Raw genomic sequence first — 26418 nt, 5'->3', positions numbered from 1 at the left:
TTCATAATATTAAGGAATGTATTTATGCATTTATTCTTTCATCTGGAGTATTATTATTATTATTCATTTTTTTTTTTTTTATGCTTGGCGGTTTGAAGGGCTTTAAATGCAAAATGGCCTCTTTGGCACAATGAAGTGCAGCGGGGGACATTCCTCTCTGGGCTTTTTGTGTCGTGTGGCTTTATGCAAGGTGGCCATTTGCTGGGCGGACCCGGCGCGGGGAGGCCGCCCCGCCGGGCCACATCCTTCCGTCGCGGGCCGTTTACAAGCGGGGTGGGGGCTCGGGCCCGTCGGTCGCCGCTCCAAAAATGAATCACGTGTTCACACGTTTACATTTTAGTCAGCACCCCGTAATAGCACACTTCCAACACTTCCGCTTGTGCGGCCCCTTTGCGCACATAACTTCAGAACCAGAATCTTGCAGTTGAATTAAAACCCAATCACAAGAAATAGAACTGTACCCGTAGAGACGAGTTATTTCAATTATTAGGACAAAATGTAGATCTCCGGTTTGCGTGTGAAGTCTTCAACACAGGTTGCTGACACAGGGAAATAAGTTTGTTTTCTGTACATGGTCCCAGACAAAAAAAAAAAAAAAACAAAAATAAACAATCCCACCTCACAGGGCAAGGTCGTGTTTTGAGCCGTGGTGTTTAATCCAGGTCGGCAGTACCGAAGTTTGGGGGTAGAATCTCGCCGTTGTGATGCCAAGCCACCCCCCCCCCCCCCCCGACGTTGTTGTTGTTGATTTGCGAAAAGTTTGTCGCGGGGAAGCGCGTCCGCCCCCGCGAGGCCGCCGGCAACGCGCCGCGTCTCTGTAATTAGGCTAGTTGAGCATATCATTGTGTAATGGCGGCGCCGTAATGCCTTGTTTGGGAAAACACGACGACGTTGGCGCTGTCTAAATCGCCGCGTTTAGCCCCAGCGGGGATGTTGTCAGTTAGCCCTGACCTTGCCGCTCAGAGCGTGCGGCGTTGATGCAACATTTTACTGGGACAAATATGGTGCTGTGGTAGTCCACGGAGAGGAGAGCAGTGATGACAAACGGCCAGCGTTTGGGCCTCAGATCCAGATCCGTTGGAATTGTGGACCCTGCTAGCTTATTTATGTCACCGAGGTGGGAGCCGTTTGGCTATTAAGTATTTCATTAATCGGAAATAGTTTGCTTGGTTTCCTAATTAAGAACATCAATTTTTCAACAAATATTTTTAACCTTTTATTAATCCAACGACGGCAATTGAGATCAGATTCAGACAGCAGACGAAAACAAAGTCAAATAAAAGCAAATTGAAAGAACGTATTGCACATCGTAACTCAGGTTTAAAGCATTTGTCGCATTGACTGAATTTCTCGACGGTGAGATTATTAAAAGTTCTGGAAGGAAGAGTGCAGGTTGTGGTATGCAAGGTGAGCAGAGAGCAAAGATAGCTAATATGTGGTGGAACCCGAATCATCAGCATAAATGACTGTGGTTTTTATCTGTTATTAATGTTTTGATGGCTAGTTTTGTACTGAAGTCTTGCCTTGGGCTTGAAAAGCAGTGTCTATAAAAGTACGGCAGTACATTATTGCTCAAAGCGGTTTTTGCCTCGCACCTCCATCTTGCATGTAGTTTTGTCAAGTCAGTCCCAGCGTAGCGAGCGGTCAAACCATTCAGGCAGCTGCCCGCTGGACTTGGCATACTGGGAGAAGGGTTGGGGGGGGGGGGGGCGCGCCCCACAATCGGTGCCAGTTTCCGGTAGCTTGGTCTGAATCAGGAGGAAGTGGGAGGGGCTACTCTTTTGAAAACAATTCATCCTTCTTGTGTATGAATGACTGCATCCATGTTTTTGATAGTTGTGTATTTTTGTAGTTTATGCAACTGACTTTCAATACTGGCACCGTCAGATTTTTTTTTGGGGGGGGGGGGTGACATCCAGTGAATGTCATCTTGGTACGCATTCATTAATGTCCTTGATGCAACCTGGATAGCAGTGGACCTCATAAGTATGCAAAATAAGACGAACATCACATATTTCAGTTCTCCTTTCGCATATTTTTTCTTTTTTTTTGCATTTAGGCATCTGCTGTCTTTGTGCTCAAGCTAATGCAATCAATGTATTACTTTACTGCAATCTAGTGGAATCGTGGTGTTGTTCGGTTTTATTATTTTTTTTTTTTATCATCTTCATTTATAATATTTTGTTGGTACAGGCTTCAAAAGTGAAAGTTGGTTTCTGCCTCTCTCTTAATACCGCTAACCTGCTACTAGTAGTCCGTCTGCTTGGCCCTTACGATTTGCTAGTGCGCTTATTTGTCTGCATTTGTGTGATGTTACCTCCGTTTGTGCTAGCACGCCATCTAAGACTGGCGATGAGCCTTGTGAAAATTGCGTATTTGTGTTGAATCATTTCAACAAATAAATGTATTGTTGAATGTAACATGATTCGATGCTTTTCGATCCTCCCCAGTTTAGGTGGTCTGTCGCCATCTTGTGGCATCTATATTCAGCGTCGGGCCTCTTTTTGGGGTGACACGTCACTTTTAGCTAACGTCTCCATTGGTTTTATCGTATTCCCATATTTCATGTATATGCCGATAACTGGTATTGAAAGACAAGACGTGGGGAACTCTCGGGCTGGCGTACATATTTCGGTGAAAGAGAAGTCGCGTTGTGTCACCGCTGGCCGCAAATGCTAATTGGCGTCTTCGACTTTCAGGGTAAACGCGGGCGTCGCTCCCTCCCACAGTAGTGCAGTGTTGCGCTGCACCCGACCCGCTTTTGACCCGCGTCTCCCACAGTCCCGTTTCACCGCTGACGCGTACGCATCTGGAGTCAGGGCTGCGTCAAATGCCACATTCTCCGCAGAAAAATAAAAATACCCCAACATTAGAATTTCAGTTCTAGCCATATTAATCTTGTATTCCGTTCAAAAACAAAAAGTGGTCGAGTTGAATCAATTCTTCTATTGTTGCCAGGGTTTTTTTTTTCGCCCACACATATATCGGGTACGTCTTGATTTTTATGCGCAAGTGCTTTTGCCATCGCCGTCAGTTTTCTGCCTCTCGCTCCTCTGGCGCGTGGACGGCAATCCGGCAGCTGCGGTCTGGCCCCGCGGAGGGCTACGAACTCATCTCGGCAGATCGCTTTGTTTTCAGACGCGACGTTCGCCGGCTGTTTATAGCACCTGACGGTTGTCTTTTGTCTGCTGGTTTTCTGCCAGTCGGTTTGTTGAGACGCTCGCTTCGGATCTTAAAATGGAACGCGCCGGAAAATATCTGAAGTAGCCGCAAGGTCACTGGAATGATCAGACCGTTTCGAGCAAAGCGTTTCGGACCTTACGTGCGCACGCACACGAAAAAGCCGCATCAGAAGAAGAATTGAAACGCCGACATGTGTGGCACGTCCACGCCAGCGTCCGGCGTGACATGCAGTACTTGTCGGGCGGTGATCATTGCTTTCAACGCGACTAAACTTCAAAATCCTGGGCCATTTTTGCGGTTGATATGTCCGAGACTGAGCCACAATAGGTGAAAACTTTGCGATATACTGTAGAGACTCGTTTGCTCTTTTGTTTATTTTTACACGGAATTACGCTTTGCACGCACTTTTAAGCATATTTAACCTTATCAAAATGCACAAACTATTCTTCAGTACCTTTCCTCACTCTGTCGTCGAGTTCTCCTAACAAGATCCGAAGTCCACTCGCTTCAAGCCGTTTGTTTATTACTCTCAATTGAAGTTGAACGTAAAACCGAGACTTAAAATAAATGTAGAAATTGTCGATTTAAACACTGTGTGTTCAACCAAACCGTGTAATTTCATCTGGTGACATTCCACCGTTTCAGTGCTCACATCTGAAATGCCATAGCTGGGTTAACTGAAGTTAGCATCAATCTTCAACCAGGTGCTACTTGAACAAACACGGAGCAGCAACACACGCAGACTTTACTCACAGGTATATATTTTCTCTACTCTGTGGGAACAAAGACTATTACTGGCCCATAGTTGGGGACCTTCTTTGCCTTTTTTTGTTATTAATTATGCTGCGTTTATTCTAGTAGGCGAGTGCTCCCCGATATATTGTGGTGCATATTTCATACAAATATTTGTATTAAATATGAGCTCATTACTCTGAAAGTTAGGGCTTGATTACAGTGCATTCTGGTTTATGTACAATTTCAAACAGTTGACGTTGCCACGGCAGTAATCGGTGTTCTGTTGCAGACTGGCCGCGATGCTGTGTTGTTTTGGAAATTTTTGCAGGGTTTTTATGAGTAAAAAACTAAATGGTAATAACACAAAATAAAACATAGGGCTAACAAAAAATCAATTAAATCAATTTGCAAACGGGTGGAAATTTTTCATTCACTTGGCAGTAAAATGTTGTGGGCATTGGCTAAATAATTAAATTAATCTTAATTCCCTTGGAAAGTTTTTTTCAAACTTTGCAAATTTGTGGAATTTTGCATTTGTAAGTTTTGGGGTGTTAAAAAGGCGTGTTTGTTGCACGCCGTCCGGCCCGGCCCGGCCCGGCCCGGCCCGTTTCAGCGAGTCAGGTTCTCATACGGTCCCGGCTGCTGTGAAAAGACCGCAGAAAAGAGGGAGCGGCCCCCGCCGAGGGACGGGAAACGCGGCCAGCAGATTCGGCGTCACCGAGGGGTGGGGGGAAGGAACAAAAAAAAAAAAAAAAAAAACATGGGGTGTGTTATTTCTCACTTTGAATGCGCGTCAGGAGCCCCATTTAACCTTGGCGCTCACAGGACGATTCGGAGCGCCGGTGTTGGCACCACAAAGCGAGAATCTCGGCATGAAAGGGGAGCTTGTTTCATTTTACAGGAATAATAAAAAGTTGACCCATAACAAGACGTTCGCAAGCGACCATTTTTTGGCTTTTTTCTGCAAGACTGATGAAGATGAATTGTGTTCATTGTCGTGACTTCCCAACATTTGTCGTGGAGGATTACCCAATTTCATTCCACGCTCCGAAAGTGGTCAATAAACTGGGGAATTTTGTAAATATTCCAAATGAGGAACGTTTCATGGGAATGTATGGAAACTTGAGGATATTTGAATGGAATAGTATTACGTTCAAGTACAAATACAAAGATTTTGTTTTGTCATAAGCGGACATGAACGGCACGTGCAAAGCAACCTTCACTTTGGGAATTTCCATCTTTGTTCCCGCCTCTTCCCATAAAATATTGTGAAATCATGTCAAGTTTGGCATTTTCTACACGTGCGGAGCCCCCGTCTTGTTTTCTTTTCGATATTTAGTGACAGCCAAGCAATTGAATGCGGCACCACCGGATGGTAGAATGGACGGTTTACCCAGTAATTGGGATTTGACAGGCGCGTATGCGCCCGCGCGCCATCGCCCTCGCAAATCTCCACAGTCGAGCAGGAAACATCACACGCGTAAAATTTGTCACGAGTAGAAATACATAGATATCGAAAGACGTCGCTTATTTTGTATAGCTTTGACTAATGCTCCCAAGGTGAGCAACTGCGCAATTGCGCACATGAAAACCGATCCAGCGCAGTGAACCACAGCCTGACGTCTATAACAGCTGCTGCTCAGACCACTTCTGCTTCCTAGTTTACCTGACACCGCCGCCCTCCACTCTTAAAGGGGTACGCTCATAATTCCAAACAGAACACATAGATGGAACTTTATATCTGCGGGCATGACTGACCACACCCGTACATTTTTTCAATTGTGAGTGACTGGTTAACCTGCTGCCGTTTATAAATACCTGCAACAGCTTGTTGTTCAGCTAAACAGCCCCAGATTTCACACTATGTACGTTTATGATTAAAATGAGACGGGCGCATCATTTTCAGGCGCATTTTTCGTGCATTGGTGTACTTTGAGATTTTTCTAATGTTTCCGTGCCCCGGCTCAGCAAACGTCGGGAAACATTTCAGTAGATGAATTTGAAAACAAATTTGCCGTCATCCCAGCAACACGGAAGGAAGCGTGCGCGTAATCCGGCCTAAACCCAGCGATTGATATTCTGCCCATTTTTGGGATAATCTCACACCGTGACTCATTTGATCCGTGCGGTGGCCATTTTCTTCACTTACCAACACCACTTCCTCTCACTGGAATTGATACTGATGTTGGTCTACGGCCACATCAGGTGTCCTCTGCTTAGAACGGTGCCCTGTGGCATCCCCTTTTTGTGCGGAACATAGAAAAGAGTCGCTCAGCAGAGAGTGGTGCATGTGTGTAGCATATACAGTAGGACAATTGATTGACCTACAGCTCGGGGCTCGGGGCTCGGTGCTCCACATGTTCAATACAAGCATATTGCAAGGGTGCGCAGAGCGTGGCTGCTACGAACAGTTTTCATCCATCCATCTATTTTCTACCGCTTTTCCGGGTCGGGTCGCGGGGGAAGTAGCTTCAGCAGGGATATCCAGACTTCCCTTTCCCCAGCCACTTCTTCCAGCTCTTCCGGAGGGATCCCGAGGCGTTCCCAAGCCAGCCGAGAGACAAAGTCTCTCCAGCGTGTCCCGGGTCGTCCTCGGGGTCTCTTTCCGGCGGGACGTGCCCGGAACGCCTCACCGGGGAGGCGTCCGGGAGGCATCCGGATCAGATACCCCAGCCACCTCGTCTGGATCCTCTCAAAGCGGAGGAGTAGCGACACTGAGCCCCTCCCTGATGACCGAGCTTCTCACCCGTTCTCTAAGGGAGGAAACTCATTTCGGACGCTTGTATCCAAGTTTTCTTGTTGGTTATCTATATACATATACATTCACGATTGATTTACAAGTGGGTGTCAAGTAAAAAGATCGGTGAGGCAGTTGTTCTTACCCTAGGCTCAAACCATATGAATTTATTCATCAAAACCTTATTGCTAGCTTATTGCTCACATGTAACGGTAAACATGCTAGATCAGCTCAGAGGCGATAAGCGATATAGAAAATGGTTTACAGTAATTTCAAAACCTTCAAACAACTTCTTTAACACGACGCAGACGAGCCGAGCGTACTCAAATACTCACAAGTGTTTTTGTTTCCCATCATTTTCATAATGAACAGCGATATAATGAGGTCAGTTGCAATGCAAATGCGTCGTTCCTTGCGCGCAATTTGCAAAGTAGTCTGTGCGGCGCGACGCTCTTTAACAAGAAGGAAGGAAACGTGCGCCGACGCGGCCTGAATGACTGCACAGATGGACAAAAAGTTTGTCTTCGGGTACACAGAGAGCGCTTTGCAAGGAGCTCTGGCGGCGTTGACCCCGAAACAGAGAGACCATTGAAGCCGGGGGGGGGCTGGAAAAAGTTGACGTCGCCACGCAGTGTACGATGACGTGCGCAGGTACGAGGGACCATCTTCACACAACACCGCCGGCCCCAATGTGACCTCGTGAAAGGAGCGTTTTGTCAGAGACTTTGCAGCCAGCCATCGAATCGGGAATCAAGTCGTCCTTCCTCAAAGGCGTTGACTGAACGAATCTCCTGATATGATTTCACGTCGGCCCCTGAAAAGTCGCTTTGTATGACTCGTGAATGCTGCTGCTGCACTTGTGTCGGGCTCTCCCTCGTGTGTTCTGCTGCTGAGTAACTTCTTTACGGGCCACTGAGAGAACCGAAGCCCAAGATGACCCCCTCTCCCCATTTTTTTTTTTTCAATACCACTTTTAGAACAGAAAAGTCACAATGACTGTACAGTTTGAATGACTAAAGACTTTTTGGAGTCGACGACGGCTAACTCAGTCACTGTGATTTGACGGCCGCGTACGCGCTTGCGCGCCATCGCGCTTGCACATCTGATTTGTGACGAGTAGAAATGCGTAGATATCGAAAGACGTCGCTTATTTTGTGTAGTCCTGACCAAAGTTCCCTCTCAGTGAACCGCACCCTGACGTCTTAAACAACAGCTACTGCTCAAGCTACTTCTACTTCCTACTTTACCTGACACCGCCCCCCTCAGCTCTCAAAGGGATACACTCATAATTACAAACGGAACACACACCCGCAACTTTATATCTGCGGGCATGACTGGCGGACCACACCCGTAACTTTATATCTGCGGGCGTGACTGACCACACCCGTACATTTTTCAAATGTGAGTGACTGCTAACTCGATTAGCTTAATCGATGATATCATTGATATTTTTTGGCACCTTTGTGGCATTTGTCTACGTTTTTTTTTTTTATGCCATGGAGAGTTTTCATATAAGGCGAGTCAAAAAGTCCTCTGTAAATTGCCGGTAAGATGCCAAATACAGGATGAGTCTACGTCGAGCGTAAAATATCCACAGGGAGTCGTAAATTAAATTGTCAAGATGTATCCCCTTAACATACTTCCTTGACACCAATGTAATACTTTCCAATTAGACAGGGGTTTAGCACAATCTTAAGGTGTGAGAGTGCAAAAAAAAAAAAATTGAAATTAAAAACCTCGGCCATCATGAGCCAAGTCAACGGCGGCGCACAGCTGCTTCGAGGTCCGCGACGTGATGACGCCAAGAACGCTTATTGGAGCCCCGGCGGATTCGCGGAGGCGTGATCGGGCGCGCCTCCCAGCGGTTGTCAGAGTTCGTGCGTAGCAGCTGCGCAGGACCAGACGCCAGAGAAAGAGGGCGGCGGCTGAGAAGATGCGCTGGAGGAGCATCAGATGGTGGAAAAGCGTAATCGCAACACAACAAAAATGGGACGACGCCACTTAGCTTGTTGCTTTAATGCCAAAGCGCAGTCTTATGACTGACTGGTGCTTGCTTCCAGTTTCCAGTCTTTGGTCACCTCCGGCATCTTCAAATTCTGTCATTGGCGAAACGTCTTCGGAGAGCTTCTTAGGAACGGGAACAAAGCCAGTTCATGAGACAGAAGAATGAGAGCCTACAAGTTCCAAGAAAAAGATGTCAGCAGTCCTACTTAAAATATGGATTTATTGCTACGGGCGATTCTCGCCAACAACGCCCTTTTGTGTAATATGTGCTAATAGGATGGCAAGTTAGGCATTAAAATAAAAGCGCTAAATACCTTGCTTCCATCTCCAACATCTTATTCCTGTACTTCAGGGACCAAAACAAAATTACAGACTCGACTGTTTTGAAGTCCCACCCTTCTTGGGTCAGTGGGCCGTTACCCCAAAATGGGAACGGTTTGTTGAAGGAAACTAGTGCAGGGCTCTCACTGCTAACTTCAACAAGTGCGCCGTTGTTTGTGAACTCATTCACTGGGTTCTCCACCTTGTCAGCCATTTTGCAGCATTGGGGCCCATCTTTCAAGACCCGCAGAATATTGTGTTCTCTGATACGACAAGAAAACACGTTTGCTTCAGGCGTTTTCTGTTCTGTTTATAGCATCCGTACTCTGTTCGGATGTGAGGTCGTTGAACTTGTCCGACTCCCAACGTGCCGCGTTTCTCATAATCGACGTGACGAGCTGAAAATCACCGGGAATTCCTATCTTCCGCTCCAAATCGGCGCCGATCCCACATCCTCGGGGATGCAACGCTGCCATCTGCAGGATTGTGTCTGCCATTACAATGTTTTCCAGCCCAGACTTTACAGACGAGCTGGGGTGAGACCCCCTCGTACACGTGTTGGATTCCATTTGAGGAATATAAATGTCTACTGCACACAAACTGTCGTCCTATTTCATGTAGGTGTCTCCAGTACTCCCAACTCCGAACAATGGCATCATACCGGCAGGTTCTTCTTCTTTTCCTTTCGGCTTGTCCCGATTAGGGGTCGTCATCTTTTTCCATCAAAGCCTTTCTCGTGCATCTTCCACAGTCTTCATGTCCTCCCTCACAACATCAATCAACCTTTTCTTTGGTCTTCCTCTCGCTCTTTTGCCAGGCAGCTCCATCCTCAGACTCTCTCGCCTCTGGGCACCTCCAAACCATCCAAGTCTGCTCTCTCGAACCTTGTCTCCAAAACATCCAACTTTGGCTGTCCTCTAACAACCTCATTTCTAATCCTATCCAAACTGCTCACTCCGAGCGAGAACCTCAACGTCTTCATTTCTGCCACCTCCAGGTCTGCTTCCTGTTGTCTCTAATCCGGCCTCAAAACTGTTTTATAGACTTTGCCCTTCATCCTAGCGGAGGCAGGTTATGGATGATTTTTTTTTTTCTCTCGTCTTTTTTGATGTTAGATACTACGGATCATTATTATGGATTGCCGTGCGCCATCAGGCGTTCTTGTTCCCGTGCAACCGCGCATCCATCTCACGGATACTTACTACTGGCCACTGACGCGGAAATACTTTGCTGGTCATTGAGTACGGAGGAGTCCTTTATGTAAAATGTCAAGCACGTGTTTTTTCCTTTTTGTCCATCTTTGTCACGTTCTCTCTGGGTCTCACTGAGGTTTTTCCTCTCCATCTTTGGTATCGCATCTCAAACAACCATTCACCAGGACGACGTTCCAAACCGGAGCTTGCTCCCAACTCGCCCTTTTAGGATAAAACGGGGACGTAATTGAGCCAGGAAGTTCACCCGCTCGCTGCTACTACAATAGCGCGAATAAATAATTCACTTTGCACTTAATGGTCTCCCGTCGAATTTCTTCTCCCGCCTTCTGTTCATCTTCTCAGAATTTGCCCGTCGCATCCCGGTCTTGCTCCCGGTCCCATCTTGGACCCTCGTCCCTGCGATTAATCGGGACACGAAGCAGGCCCCGGGCCCGACGTCGTCAACTTTAACGGCTAACTTACGTATTGTTTAAACGCTGGCTCGTTGCTAAGTTTACACGAGAGAGACGCTCCAAGAAGCGAGGTTTTCCATCTGCTTGCAAACAGATCGTCCATCTAGAGATTAAAGTGTACTCGGAGTTGGCGAGGAACGCGTCACGTTTATTCGGGTACATTTGGTCATTTTCGATAAATTGTACTTGTTATAGTAGTTTTTATGCTGCATACGCTTGACTTTTACTCGGGTATTTATGTTAAAAAGAAATGGGGCTTTATTAATCTTTGTATATTTAACCACGACGACTTCCGCATTTGAGCGCCGTTTTCTCCAATCCGACGCAACCGCGAGTGACGTTTGACTCGACGTCACCAATCAGGCAACACAAGGAAGTCACATGACCTCAGGCGCCCGACTTCTATTGGGCTTCGTGGTCATAGCTACGCACGCGAGATGCTGCGTGGCTCCATGGTGGCCATGTTGACAAGGTCATTGTTCCCGTCCAAGTCAATGATGCGCCAATATGTTTACATTTCAGATGATGGAAAAACAGCTTTCATACATTTTTATATTTGTCTGGTACTGTCTGCCCAAACGTGGATATTCCAGCCCACTTCTAACCGTCGAAAACACATTAGCGCTATTTAATGGTCCTAAGTAACTGTAAAATATGCATCTTTTGGTCTACGTGCTAATCTTGAGCATGCACACACGTACACAAAACATCAGAATTTCCTCATTCAGTCCATTTTTATTATATTAGACTTTTGGAAATTACTCATTCTTTACTCAGCAGTTGTAAATGTTTGGAGGATACACTTTTACTTGTCAGTTTATTTTTAAGTAGCAGTACTCACACTTCAGTACAATATTTACCTGAGGTTATTGACATATTTGGAAAAATAATCTGAAAATGGACAAACTCATGCTTAGAAGTTATTAAACTGTGCCAATTAAAGCTGATTCCAATTCTGATGTTTTTAGAAGATAATTAGAAAATGCAAGCTGATGCAGAGATGTATCAAAATGGGACTATTACTGTTGTTGAAACACGTGTTGTTGTGTTCATATTTGTCTCGTTATTTTTGACTCGAGTTAGTATTGCACATTATTTACGTTTTCCAACCTTTTTTGACAATGTGAAGACATGTCTTCAAGCCACCTGCTTGTTTTTTTGCAGAGTATAAAGAAATTATGTCTGTAAGTATTGTGATAGTCTTTGTCTGCGTGTGTTACGCCACCATTTCCGTTCAAACGGGAGAAGCTTGAAGCGTTAGAACACAGCCACATAGATGCAATTATGGGACGTTTTCATGCTGGTACCGGTCCAATACTCCGCCCCCCCCCCTGCATTGGCCTCTGCCCTCTTTCACTTCACGGACAGGAACTGGAAGGGAAGGTAGCAGCAGGTGACAGCTGCGTGTACGTAACCTTGAGCGCACCCCCCCCCCCCCCCATCCGACTAGCCCGACGACAGCGCGGGGGTGTCGGCGACGTGGCGGCCAGCTGTCCTGGGTGGATGACACACCTGGACCGGAGCCGCTCATCCTGTCACAAACTCAGATGCCGTCTGCCGTCTCTCGGTGCCGAGCAGTCCTGTAAATAAGCCATTCCCGAGCACAGTGGGGCTATTTTGCTCGTTTTTAATGCTACTTGCAAACCTTACCAACATTTATAAGTAGAACATTTTCGTATTAGAAAAATGTCTTTTTATTTTAATTGTAAAAAAAAAAAATTCTAAATTTATGCACAGTACCACGTCGTGCCACAAGCACTAACGTCTGCTGGGAAACTTGCAAGTTGCCCCCATTCATTGACTGCACTGCAAATGTGCATTTTGTGTCGCTTTTTAGCCACAAGTACGTATGAAATTATTAGTATAGTTTGGTATTATTGTTATAACGCTCAATAGTTCAGTCACAATTGGCTGCATCGGTGTACACCTACTCGCGACAATTATAGTCGTCGTTCCCACAAAGTAAAGACATCATATAGCTTTGAGTATTGTTGTTACTTTGTGTGTGTTGCTTACATTTAAAAATTAGCAGTTGTTAATGTAATAGTAATTTTGTGCTAATTTCTGTTAGCCTGTCTATGGAATTTCACATTGTGTTAGCATTAAGCTAGCGGACTTTGGTGAGATAAAATTCCATGGTTTGGTTGAACTTTATGGGATTTTAAATTGTCTCTAAATCATAATATTCCCTTGCATGGGGTTCGGGAATCTACCCCCCTCGTGGGTTCACTATACAGTACTACTACTAAAGTATCAGAGTTCCCATTTCCCTGCCAGTTCCATCTACTAACAGGAAGAAGAATTATATGCTCTTCCTCTTGACGGCAGAATTAATCAATCACTCCTTCTGTTGTCATTCATACAACACAATAATTGATTTGCGTTCAACGAAAAAAAGGCCCCGACTTCCCAGTGTCAATAAATTTAGACAAGATAATCCTTATTTCAGGAAGAGGAGTTTTTGTGACCCTTTTCTTTGATAGTGGCGGTTTTTTGTAATGGAACAAAATGTGTGCCTTGTCTCAGAAAAATGTTGGGAAAAAACTGCTACCGATAGTCCACAAACTTGTGAAGTTAAGAACAAAGAGCAGTTTTGCTTCATGTTGTTTATTAGCGCCGCCGTTTCTCAGTAGACCTCAAGACCTCTTCTTCCAGTTCTTGTGGCCTACAAGAGAGGAAAGCAATCTTGTGGTGGGTCGTGACGCATTTTGGGTCACTGGGATTATCTGTGAAAAAGGCGGAGAACCAGGTTGTCAGAAAGCACGCAGGCGGCTTGATTCATTTTATGTTCCTAAAAATAATAATTTCACAGACGCTCGCAAGTTATTCACAGAAATTGCAATTGCAGAAGTGATAACTCGCGCAGTGAGAATCAGGAACCCGGTTCAGTTCTTCATGAGCGATGACGTGCTTGTGTTCCGGTTTATTCCGGCTGGCTGACGACAAACTCTTTCTCGTACAAAATACTGTAGTCTGTTTCCAATTTTTTGTGCGTTCTGTCAAAGCGGTGAAGAAAAAAAAAAAACCCTTTCAAATATCACTATGACAACAGCGACTACAAAGATTTCAGCAGGGCCGCGAACCTGAGACAGCTCGGCGGTATATAAATAAAATCCAGGAGAGAGGAAAAAAAAAAAAAACAAAACGTCTTTTGACACCGCGGTTTCTTTTGCTCGCTGCGCTCGGTGCGCGATGCTTCAAATTCAGCGCGAGACAAATTATAGCCGATGACCTCATCGCCTCGCAATGGCAGCCAGGAAGGGCGCCTTGACTTGGAGATGCTAAAGGCGCTAACAGAGCGCGTACAGGCCGCCCGAGACCGTCACTATATTGTGATTTATTGTTCAAAATGCCTTTTTTGGGGGGGAGGGGGGATTATACCAAATTATTTTGCAGAAACCTTTACTTATTCACATGATTTTTTTTTTAGATTTTTGGTTTTTTTAATGGCTCATGAAAGGTCTTATGTGTGGATTTTTGCTATTTATGGTCAGCGTTGCAGGGGTCCGCTGTACATGTGGATTTTGGTTGCATGAAATTATATTGTTTGGGTAAACGTTTAAATATACGATGTTCAATTCTCATCTGTTTTTTATGTCCATTTTATTGTCAATTTCAAAGGGGAAGGACAAATGGCTTGAAGTAAGGACTGGAAAATTTTGGAGAACTATGCTAGCGAGAATCTTTTTTTTCCTCAATGTGATATAATGCTATAGCAGGTGCTTGGAAATACTTTTAAGAAGTTTGTTAATGTTTTCATGAGTTCTACGTTCGGAGGGGTCAGACTATTTCCAAACGTTCTTAAGTGGAACCCGACTGAGATGACGTGCGCGCGATCTGTTGCGCAGATTTTCGCGAGTGGGCCTGGAATGATAAACGGGTTCACTGTACTTAGCTTGAAGATGTCACCGATTTCCTGTGAACTCCAGAGCAAGAATGGGGGCGGTGTCGTCGTCGTCCCCCCTCCGGATCAAAAGAGGGAGGTGGCAACCCGGTTGCAAATTTGTGGACACGCTGAAGCCTACGCGGGTCGCGCAGCCTCGAGCGGCAAGCGGAAGAAAGGTGGAAGCGCTGCCGATTATCTGATGCAGGACAGGCGGCGGTATCGATTGTGGCGCTGACTCATTGCGCTGATGTCACTCACTGCACTTCATGCCTGGGCTGCCTTCCAGCTGCGAAACGTGGTCCTTCGGGGCCTCTTCAAACTTTGACTGAACAAAAGAGTCCAGTATGAAGGGATCTTGGCCGAGGCTCCAGATACCTCCAATGTCAAAAGTTTTCCACCGCCTAATCCAAATCGGTACAGTTTGCGAGCGTTCCGAAAAATGCGGACGTTTTAACCGGTTCGCTGTCAGTTGTTTTCAAAGCAGAGAGCTCCCCATATTTCCAGCTCATTCAGAGCATTTTTGACTTCACATTTAAGAATGTGTACACTTTTATTCTTTCACCTGAGAAGTTTTTCTAGCTTTTCCCATTTTTTTTTTTTTTTTTTTTTTTTTTTTTTTTTAGTAGTCAGCAGTAGAAAACGGGAAAACACCAGAAGACTGGGAAACGGATTTTGATGTCTAACTCCTGATTTGTTCACAGATATGTAACTATGAAACTGTGATGTATGGGTCAAATTGAGCATCGGTGGCTTCTTCACATGCCATTTGTCATTATATCCATAAACCGGATCATCTTTTCTTACTATCGTGACACATCACCTGTGCATAATCCGTTGGAGTGCGAGGTGCGTAAATTTGTCCGACTTCCGCGTTCTCTCTCCCTCATAATCGTCATGTCGAGTTGAGATTCACCAGGCTATCTTTATCTTCTACCCTGAAGAAGTGCTGATCTCAAATCCAAATCAACGCATTTTCAGGTCTTCATCGCTCCAGTAGTTTATAAACCTGAACGCAACTGGACAAAGCCCTCTTAAAACTCTTAAAAAAATTGCACATGGAAGACAAACTCAGATTCTCAATCCTTGTTTTTTTTTTTTTGTTTTTTTTTTGTACTGTACGGGGTATGTGACGGACATGTTGAGGAAAAAATATGGTGGTGGTAATAATAATTCTATAATAACCCAGAAGTGATCTGATTTTGGGGATTGGAGCCACCCTGATGCCGCACTGCTGTCGCCAGATCGAGATTTCCCGTTTCAAACGGTATGTGAAGTGTAGCGCTCGGTGGAAACGTGGCTTTCGCAGATTTCATTTGCAATCAAAAGCATCTGGTCCACGCTTGGGGCTGCCAAGACGTACTGGCTCGCACGCCGAGCAGCTTTGAGCAAACGTGCGCTCGGCGCAATCCTCTCAAACCGAGGCTAGTTTGACGATCGCGGCTCCCTGTGCCTGCGACAGGACTCGGAGGTTCTGGCAATCCTTCCCGCTCCGCCGGCTAAACCCTTTTTGTCTCGTTACTCTCTTGATCACGTGAAACCGGCGAAGTGAGAACACAGTTCGATCAATTTGCGACGTAAAGTTCCACTTGATGTAAGATTGCAGTGACTTCTGGTTTACCCGCGATTCATGAAAATCTGTGATGAAGTTCAGAGAAATTGTTTCAACCCTTGGACACACTTGAAAGACATTTAAATGTGTTAAAATGCATTTTTTAACGTATTCCTTCCTACTTCTCGTGCTTTCTCTGTCAAGTACTTATCATGTAACATCATTTTGAGACACCAAAAACAAGAGCACTCATTCGCTCTGTTTTCCCCAAAAACGTAGCAGATGAGGTTACGGAAACTATCATGAATTTGTTTTGGACATCGCGGCTTGTTCGAGGACGGTTACGCAAAACGTGCTAACGAAAAGTGGCCGCTAGCCGAGGCGCGACAATACTTCCGATACGATAGCACACTTACGGGAGCTCAAGTCATCACTCGGCGCCGAATTCAAGGTGACATCACTATATTATTTATTACAACGCTGGCTTGCAATGAACATTTGCAACCAGCTAGGAGAGTTAGTGTCTCCACAGTATTCTGTAGATTTGGTTCGAGGGCAGAAAACTAGCTAACGTCTACTTAGCATAGCTAACATTAGTTTGTTTCCCTCCCGACGTTACTTCACTGTGCTGCTCATTTTCTTTCAAAGCATGTCATTTTTTGTGTGTGTGTGTGTGTGTTTTCTTAGACACTGGCGTTATGACATGAAGACCGCGTGAAGCCATAAATGCTGGTGTTTAAAAAAAAAAAAAACAAAAAAAACTGTGCGGGTGTCGGGCCTTTCATTTTGCAGTGATTTAAAGACGACACCATCTGCTTTCTTCCTCGATCTCTTGAGCATGACTGACCGCAGTATCTCCCCCCCACTTGTCCGTAGACTCACAGCGGTCCCATCTGTCCTCATTTACCATGAAGCTGATGGACAAGTTCCATTCTCCCAAGATCAAGAGGACGCCGTCCAAGAAAGGCAAGCAACTGCAGCCCGAGCCTGCGGCCAAAAGCACCGAGAAGCCCGCTAACAAGGTAAATCAATTGCGTTGCTTTCGCCTCCTCGATGTGCTCGTTTGTGGCGTTTTCTTTCTTCCTGTTTTCCTGTCCCATGTTTTGTCTTTCTGATATTCCATTGAGTCTGTCGCTACTTTGCCGGTTCCCACAGCTTCCTAGTCCCAGGTGTAAAGAAACAACTGGAAGCGTTTTTTTTTTTTTTGTTTTTTTTTTTTTTTTGTGTGTGTGTGTGTGTGTGTGTCCCCCCCCCCCCTTAAAATGGACTTATCCGCTCATTCTTAAGCCTGTTTGTCTTGTACTGGAGTACATTTCCTTGCTATATCGTGGTTGAGTTGTATCGCAGATTATTATTATTATTGCTACCCCCATTAATTCGCGTACATTTATCGTAATCCCCTTGGGAATTTTCCAACTTTGAAAGTTCAACCGTAATAAAAAAAAAACACTCCCTTGGAAAATCTGCGAGTGCGAATGAAGAACCGCCATATAAAGGGGAGCACTACCTGCCGTTCTCACTGTGCGTTTTTTTTCGTTTTGTTTTTCTTGTTCCAGAAGGTGAGCCGACTGGAGGAGCACGAGAAGGAGGTGGTCAGCGCCCTTCGCTACTTCAAGACCATCGTGGACAAGATGGTGGTGGAGAAGAAGGTGCTGGAGATGCTCCCCGGCTCGGCCAGCAAAGTCCTGGAGGCCATCCTGCCTCTGGTTCAGGGGGAGGCCCGCATACAGCACAGGCCAGTCCTTTTATTTTACCTGATTTGTTTTCTTTTACTCTCCACTCGTCCTTGTTGGAACGCAGAGCGGACACGCTCGGACTCGTCGGATAGCGTAATGACGTCGATTTGAATCTGTGTACCGAGACGTCGCAGTCCCTTTGGCGCGTCTTAGCCTCAAGAATTATTGCTTCAGAAAGTAGTTCCTGTTTTCGAGGAGGATTCTAACAAATTTAATACCTCAATTTAGTTTGGACTGCAGTCACAACATGTTGGGAAATCATTCTTTAATTAATATTATATAAAAAAAAAAAAATGATTTTTATGATTATTAGTGTCTTATTACAGATTGTATTTGTGCACATCACTTTGTTTCCACGGGTGGTTGTTTGTGAGATTGGACTTTTTTAGGATTATCCGAAAATGCCCTATAGGTAACCCATAAACGTTAACTTCATTTGAGCTTCTCTAAACTTTCGGATCCACTTCCGACTTTAAGTGGTTCGGTTCTTCTCGCACAAATAACCGTCGTCCAACAAGGAGCTCAACGGCAAAATTCACAACAGCTGTTTGAGCCATAATCAAAAATTCCAAGGAAAAACTACTTGTACGCCTTTCTGTGACTCTTCCAGTGTCTGCATGCCACAGAAAAGGTCAAAGTAAGTTCACCTGCAAAGGTTCTCGTCCATGTTAATAAGCCGAACCTTTTGTGAGGAGGCAAAACGAGCGCGTTTGCGTTGCCCAACACTTTTTGACGAGCCCCCTCTGCACGCAGCGAGCCAATAACGTCACGGCCGCTGCTTATTCACACACCAAATAAGCCAAAATAACTCTGTATATTCAATATTTATCCGTGTGACTCATTTCTGTCTGTCTCTTCACCGGTCTGATGCATACCCACCGTGTATTTTTGTGGTCTTTTCTCATCAGGCCGACTTGTGTGACGACACCGAGCGGCTGTGAACCAGCGGCGGCGTGTCGCAACTCGCCTTTGCCACGCCTCGCTGTTGCTCCTGCAAAAAAAAAAAAAAAAAAAACGTCAGTCATAATGTGCAAAACAACAAGTACCGTGTCACCGTGGGAGTTACATTTCAGACCCATGTGTAATTTGTAAAATTCTGCGATACAAAGACCAGAGACAAAAACATTTTTTCAACATACTTTACGCCTCAAAATATCGTTCCCACTTGTTAAAGCCATTTAAATTTATTCTAACGTATCTTTTAAACATATTGTAAATGAAAAAGTATGAAAGCCAAATATGTACAGAACATTTGTAATGTCGTGGGGTTAAAATCTGATATAAAGGGACCAGACTCTCTTTTAATATACTCAATATACTTTTACCCCTCGCTCATGCCTTTAACATATTATAAACCTATTAAAACGCGAACCGTGTTCCTTAGCACCCGTTCCCACTGTGGCTGCAAGAAATGGTCGCATAACATCACTTTCAGGAAATACAAAGACGACTTGCGCATTCCTCCGACGGGGAAAACGGAGCTCGCTTCACATTGTTTTGCCGGTCACTCCTATTTCGAGTTCACAGTAAAAACGGACACCTAAAGCAAAGGAAAATGAACCGTTTAAACAGCAACCAAAATGTCTGCTAGCTTAATGCGAACTGACAGCGGGGAAACAGCCAAGACAGGCTAACGAAAATTAGCGCTGATGTTGTGGTCATCTGCTGTATGGAGAATGTCACGTGACCACCGCCGAAAGCATAGCGATAGCTGACTTGTCGACAAGATTGTTTGAAGCCAAACTTGCTAAAATGTTCTTTTCTTTATGGATGCTGTGGTCAGACAAAACTTAAATAGATGTGTCTACTTTATTTTCACAAGATGGATATATGGCAACAAAAACAAAGTCTAAACTTTGAATATTGTAATCTTTGGCGGCACCGTGGTGATGTCTTTAAAAAAAAAAAAAAAAAAAAAGACACTATAGACATTTAAAGTTGCTATGTTTAGGGACGGACCCTTTCACCATCGGCCCTAGTGAGGAGGATGCGCTTTTACCTGTTTTGCCAAATGCGGAAGAACTTCAAACAATCAGAATCAGCTTTAGGAATTATTCTCCGGCAGTCGGTGCTGCCTTGGTACGACATACGGAACAAGAACAAGAAAGAACAAGACACATTTCTATTTACCATATTTCGTCTAATGAAATTCTGCGATCTTAATGCTAGCATATACTATGAAACAGTACAGATGTTTTGGTAAATATGGACCGTTAAAAAAAATGCTACCTAACACAACCACACACACACACACACACACAGAGTTTGGAGCAATATTCCCAGGCAAATTTGACTAGTTTGGGACTTTCCTTATCTTCCAGTCGACATCAGTGCTGCACAAAATACTGCAGATGGTCGTACCCCAATCAAAATTTGGACTCGTCTGTGCCGTATTCTGTAAGAAGCCATAAAAAAATGGTTGCTTAAACGTCTGCAATCCAGCTTTTGGATGAGCAATGAGCCCTTAATTCGTTGGCTGCACATTAAATCGAGGGGTTGCGGATGCCAGTTGGCCTGATGCGCGCTCCCCATCCACACACGCAACCGCATTCATTCCCCCGCCTCTCCCCACAGTTCGGCGTTGTCCTCCTGCCACAACCGCGTCTACCAGAGTCTCGCCAACCTCATCCGCTGGGCCGACCAGGTGATGCTGGACGGCATCGACCTGGACGACAAAGAGAACGTGACGTCGGTCACCAACGTCATCAAGGCGGTGCTGGACGGCGTGAAGGTAAGAACGTCTCGCGCCGGGCGTGGCCAAGCGAAAGCGTCTTCAAAACGTCTGCCGTCGCGTCGGCAGGAGTTGGTGAAGCTGACCATCGAGAAACAGGAGCAGCCGTCGCCCACCAGCCCCAACAAACCGGCGCCGCCCGTAAATACGGCCGAGAGGTGAGCACGTTGGGCTTTAAAATTCAAGTCGTAATCTAAGACTCGTGTTGCTTGTTTTTTTTTTTCTGGCGCGTACAGCAGCAGCGTTCCCTGCGAGGTGGCCTCGATAGAGCGGGATTCGGAAGCGCCGAAGACGACGGCCTCGGGGGCGGCTCCTCCTGAGGCCCCCTCGGGCCTCCTGACCGACGAGGACGTCGCCCCTCCGAAGCCCCCGCTTCCCGAAGCCAAGATGGCCGAGCTCAGGTATTCCTCTTGTGTGTGTGTGTGTGTGTGGTACTCCCGTCTTCCGAATCCAGGAGAAAAATAAGGTGCACACAACGCCGTTTCATTTTCTGGAAATGTTTCTCATCACTGATAGGAACATTTCTTTACCGAGCAGAGAAGCACATGAGAACAAAAAGGGATGCATCGGAGGTTGTGCAGTAAGCACTGAAAACATTGAACAGTTGCGCATTCAAAAATTGCCAGGTCACGTTCACCAAGAAAGGTCGAAGAGGATTTTAATCTCAAGACATACCGCAAAACAAAAGCATACCACGGTGGTGCATTCACGTCCGGGTTGAATTGGTTACGCATCCATACTCTGATTTCAAAACCTCTTTGCCCATTCAAATGAATTTAAAATTTACAACTTCTGGTGTGTGCGCGTAGTTCACCAGGAAAAGGCATCATCCAGACGCACATTCTACACGAAGAAGAGCCCCAGTAAAGTGTAGTAATTGTCGTTTTTTTTTTTTTACAGAGCATAAAGAATCAATGCCGATGTGCAATGGGACGTTGCCTTCATCATTGTCCCCTTCATGTGTGTTCAAATATCCCTTCCTTAGCGTTATATTACTGCAACGTTGATGCTAGTTTTGCTAGCCTGCCAATGGCCTCTTCTGTTTTTTGTTGGACTGTCGTAAGGCGAGGTTATAAAATTGTTTTAAATACACAAGATCTTTGGCCCGTTTAAGTGAAACTGGATCGATTGGTGTCAGAGTGGTTGGGGGGTGACTGACGTAAAGGAGGATGCAAGTTTGCGAGGTCGCGTGTCGTCACTCGCTTTTGCTTTCCTCTTTTGCTCTCTGTGCCGTCTCAAACTGTTTCACCCTTTGTCTCCCTTTTGGGTTCTGGGCACAGAGCACAGTTGACTTGTGACGCTGGCCAAAGGAAACCCACTCACAAGGAGAAGTACGTTAGCCCCAGCGGATCACACGTGACCATGATAACATCTCACCCGAGACCCCCGCCGAGCCCTCATAAAGCTTCTGGACTGGATGGTCCTGCACGCTTTCATACTCCCATCGCTTGTTTTGTTTTTTTTTTTTTTTTCCTTCCAATCGAAGGATGCATGCGCGTGCGTGAGATTGACCCAATCCAGTGTCGCCATTGGCCTCCATTGCACACATCGCTCTCTGCCCGTCGCCCCCCGCGTTGACCTAACTCATGCGAAAAATGCGGTCGTGAAGAAGGGAAGCCGCGAGCGTCCTCTCAAATGGGGATGATGTACAGCGGAACCTCAGTTGTCGTTTCTTCACTGGCAGCCCTCCCGCAAGGACATTTGACGTCAGTACAAGTGAATGAGTTCATTCATTTCATTTCACGCACCGAAACGATATTTCCCATTGAAATGAAAGGAAATATAAGCAGCCCCAGTATGTTTTGTTATGTTATGTTACCCTGCTTTTAGCTTGTAGTTCATCACCGGGCATATGTTTCCCAATCTGGCATATAGAGACAACGTAGCAATATTTATTGTTGTAGTGGAACTCCTCCCACACGCTTACAAAACATAAACTTCCTGAAAGACACTTCTTCTCTCACACTGTTGCATAATCATGGTTGTTATGGCAATTACAAACACACCGGTAAAAATCACTGAGACACGGCAGTTCCAAGCTAAAGCAGCGCTAACAAGGCCGGAGCGGTAAAAGTCTTTTCCTCGGCACATGTATTCCACCGGTCTCACTCTTACCTTTTCCGCTCGATCGCCCCCCTTGCGGCCGTTAGGGGGGGAAAAAAAATGCACAAATTAGCCGCATCACCGCAAAAGCCGCAGGGTTGAAGGCGTGTGACAAAAGTCGCGGCTTAAAGGCCGGAAATTACGGTAATTGAATTTTGGTGCGGGGAAATGAGGAGTTTGGTTTTCGAGGCGGTGTGCTGCGTTGGTAAACTGAGGTTCCACTGTATTGCGCTGAGCTTTGTTGTTGTTTTGCTGTTCTCCTTATTTATTCTGCCCCGCCGCCTCTCTTTGTGGACATCAGCCCTCCGCCGGCCCTCCCGCCAAAGAAACGGCAGTCCGCCCCGTCGCCGACCCGCGTGGCCGTGGTCGCCCCCATGAGCCGGGGGTCCAGCTTGCCCTGCAGCGTCCACAGACAGGTCAGTGTGAGAAACGGGAAACCAAAAGTACGCGGGAAATTTTAATTTCTCCGTTAATTTGGGAATTTCCGCCTGGATATTGTGGAAGTTGGCGAGTGGTCTCGCGAGAAAATGGAGAATTCTTCAAAATCTCGATTGATTTTAGTTGGGAAAGATTCCATTTGTTGAAATTTCCCCCTTTTTTTTTTTTTTTCCTCATTGGAATTGTGTGTTTTTATAAAATGAGGATTTGTTTTGCAATTCTTGGACATTTTAAAGTAAAAAATGAAGTTCTCCATTTAATTTGTGGAATTCTTCACAAATTTTTAAAAGAAAAATATTTGAATTGGTTGAGGAATTGGGAATCTGAGTTCATTAGAAATGACAATTAATTTGGCTGCTGTTTGTGGAAGTATTGTGGGAACGTCAAACATTCTGAAGTTGAAATCGTGTCCGTTTGTGGAAATTAAAAGTTCTAAATTTAGCCGAACTTTTTGAATCTCCCGAGAGATGTTGACATTTTGCAAACTCCCAAAAGTCAAATAAGGAAAACGTAGAGTCACTCTCGAGCGTTGTGTTGCAGCAGCACGACTACGAGCAGCAGTTCCTCCAGCGGCGCTTCTCGGGGGGCAGCCAGTCGTACGGGGGGGACTCCCCGCGTCTGTCGCCCAGCAGCAGCATGGGCAAGCTCAGCAAGTCGGACGAGCAGCTTTCCTCCATGGAGCAAGACAGCGGTCAGTGTTCCCGCAACACCAGCTGCGAGACCCTCGGTGAGAGCCCCACACGCTTTTTTTTTCCACTTTTCAATATTCGCTTGAAACAATCATCATCGTTGAACATATTAAAATTCACAGGTGCCTAAAGCAAAAGCTTACTTGGTTATGGGCTAAAATCTTGTATTACGTTGCCCGTAACGTCCCCCAAGGTGCGCACACCATAATGAGCAGCACCAAGTCCATTGAATTGAGACAAAATGTGTGACAAAAATGTTTTGTGACTTGACTTTGTATTTAAGCGCGTCGTGACTCGATGTTCAACTTTTCAGACAACACCGAAAACTACGACCCCGACTACGACTTCCTCCACCAGGACCTGTCCGTTGGGGACAACCTGCCCCCAATCCCGGTGGGGGGTTGCCTCAGCCCGCTGCCCGAGTCCCACAGCGAGTCGTCCTCGCCGGTCCCCGGGCAGCATCCGTCGCACCCCCGCTTCAGCGCGCCCCCCCCCCAGCAGCCGCCCGAGTACTGGACGCCGCAGCCGGGCCACCCCAACCCCCTGTCACGCATCAGCGCGCCGCCCGCGCTCCCCCAGAAGAAGCGGCGCAGCACGCAGACGCCCCCCTTCCCCGACGGCGGCTCCAAGTTGTACGAGCGCTACCCCTCCCAGTACGACAACCTGTCCGAGGAGGAGCCGCCGCCCTTCCCGCTTTTCACGCCCATCTCGCCCATGCCGCAGACGAACGGCGGCGCGTTCGTCGCGCAGTACATTTGCGGCGAGAACGCGGACGTGCCCGCCAGCCCGCCGCCGCTGCCAGAAAAGAAAAGCAGACACAGTGAGTACGGGGGTGGGGTTCGGGGGACGAGCGACAGTGAACACGTTATCACCTTCGAGAGCTCCTCGTAGAACATCTACTGCAAGACTACTAAATGAAACTAAAATGAAAAGAAAAAGCCACTGGTTTCTTTTAGGCAGCAGCCGGAACTTTAACCCCCTCCCCCGCTCTTCAAGAAAGTACACTCATAATTACAAATGTTACAGTACTTATGCAGCCCATCAATGTGTTTTATAATGACAGCGTCCACCACCGCTGCTTTAGTTAGCAACACAGTCGGGGCAACGTAGAGCAAAGACGAGCGAGACATGCTGCTTCGGTTTAGTTTTGATATTAATGGAGAAAGTTAAAAAAGAAACGTTTTTTTTTTAAGATGCAATGACTGTCGGAGTATGTGAATAATCCAAGAAAAAGCGGTTAAACCGGACGAGATTTTCTTTTTTTCCCGAGTGGAAAAGCTCTGGTCTGAAGCCAAAGTAGAAAGCGCAGGACGAGATTTTGTGTAATTTTAATTTTCCACCTTGGCACAGCGTGATCCAGGATGAAAGCACAGACAATACAGTGCACAAAAAGCTAATTCTGTATTTTAAATATAACATAACATTAACTGTAAAACGGTTTGGGAGCATCATCATCGGTAGCTCGCGAGAGGGTGCCTGCTTGAAAAGTAGATCTTGGGGTAAAAAAGTCTGGGCACCCCTGCTCTAATGCATATAATTTTAAATGTATATCATAAATTTGCCTGTTCGTCAAAATAAGTCTTTACGTCAAACCGGTCCGAGGCTCAGAAATTGTTTGTGACCGCTGGACTGTGCTGAAAAAAAGTCTCAATCGTGTCACCAAACTCAAATGAAATTTTATTCCCTTGCCAATTGAAAATACTTGGGAGCAGCACAGGAGTCTGAAAACTGGATTCGGGAGGGGCCACCCGGCGTCACGTCGTCGCCGCGTCACAGATTATGTCAAGGAAATATTGAGCAGGAGGAGAATGCCAGGATGTGCTACAATGGCTGCAGCGGAGGGCAAGGTTGGGTCATTTCCGGACACGCCTGTTGCATCACTTCCCGCGCATTGATGTCATTCCAGCCATATTTCTCATCGTACGGCTGGACTTTCGTAGCGCTCAGTTGCAAAAAATGTCCAATTTGAGGTGAATTTTTCAATGTGTCCGTTTCATTTGGGAACGTTGTCGATCGATCGATCGATCGAGAGTGATTGCGCGTTACCGCTCTGATGTGACAGTCCCCCCGATCCGTGCTGAAAAATAGACGACGCGAAGGCAGCTGTGACGTTAACGCCGGCGTCTCGTCTGTCCAGTCCTGCAGTACATGCAGTTTGTGGAGGACTACTCGGAGCCGCAGCCGTCCGTCTTCTACCAGATGCCGCAGAGCGAGAGCATCTACGAGCAGCGCAACAAACGCTTCCAGGAGGTCTACGGCTTCAACGACTCCTTCAGCAGCACCGACTCGGTCCACGAGCCGCTACTGCCGCCCGCGCTGCCGCCCAAGCAACGACAGCTGGTAAGGGGCCCCCGACCAAGTGTTTGTTTGTACATTTATCGCAGGGGATGTGTGTGTGTGTCCCCCCCCCCCCACTTCCGCTCGAGGAAAATCCCTCATATAGAGAGACAACATTGAAAACAATCACATTTAAAAATGTATATATCTGTATAGTTTGACCCTTCCCACAAACGGGTATTAAAAATCATACTAACTCAAAAATGCGCGAGTAACGTCGATCCGCGGCGCAAACCTCCGGAGAGCCGCTCTGCCGCGTCGTTATCCGTCCCGGCGATCCGCCTCCTTATCGGTGCAATCGGC

General features: G+C 46.2%; 1 protein-coding gene across 7 annotated transcripts in view; it reads left to right on the top strand.

The window, feature by feature from the left end:
- rapgef1b (Rap guanine nucleotide exchange factor (GEF) 1b) overlaps positions 1-26418 on the top strand; it is a 51149-nt gene that overhangs the window by 7050 nt on the left and 17681 nt on the right. For 4 of the 7 annotated variants that reach the window (XM_061847711.1, XM_061847709.1, XM_061847708.1 and 1 more), the window contains exons 2-10: positions 16958-17103; positions 17638-17816; positions 20392-20548; positions 20618-20706; positions 20785-20949; positions 22953-23067; positions 23630-23816; positions 24092-24598; positions 25916-26118. In XM_061847711.1, the coding sequence (XP_061703695.1) occupies positions 16958-17103; positions 17638-17816; positions 20392-20548; positions 20618-20706; positions 20785-20949; positions 22953-23067; positions 23630-23816; positions 24092-24598; positions 25916-26118 (1748 nt within the window). The remainder of the gene's footprint in view (positions 1-16957; positions 17104-17637; positions 17817-20391; positions 20549-20617; positions 20707-20784; positions 20950-22952; positions 23068-23629; positions 23817-24091; positions 24599-25915; positions 26119-26418) is intronic. The other 3 variants (XM_061847712.1, XM_061847706.1, XM_061847707.1) reach the window with 3 other exon arrangements.

The sequence above is a fragment of the Syngnathoides biaculeatus genome, chromosome 17, assembly GCF_019802595.1.
Source record: "Syngnathoides biaculeatus isolate LvHL_M chromosome 17, ASM1980259v1, whole genome shotgun sequence".
Classification (NCBI taxonomy): Eukaryota; Metazoa; Chordata; class Actinopteri; order Syngnathiformes; family Syngnathidae; genus Syngnathoides; species Syngnathoides biaculeatus.
The sequence above is the reverse complement of the archived record's forward strand: the minus strand, read 5'-3'. Positions and strand labels throughout refer to the sequence as shown.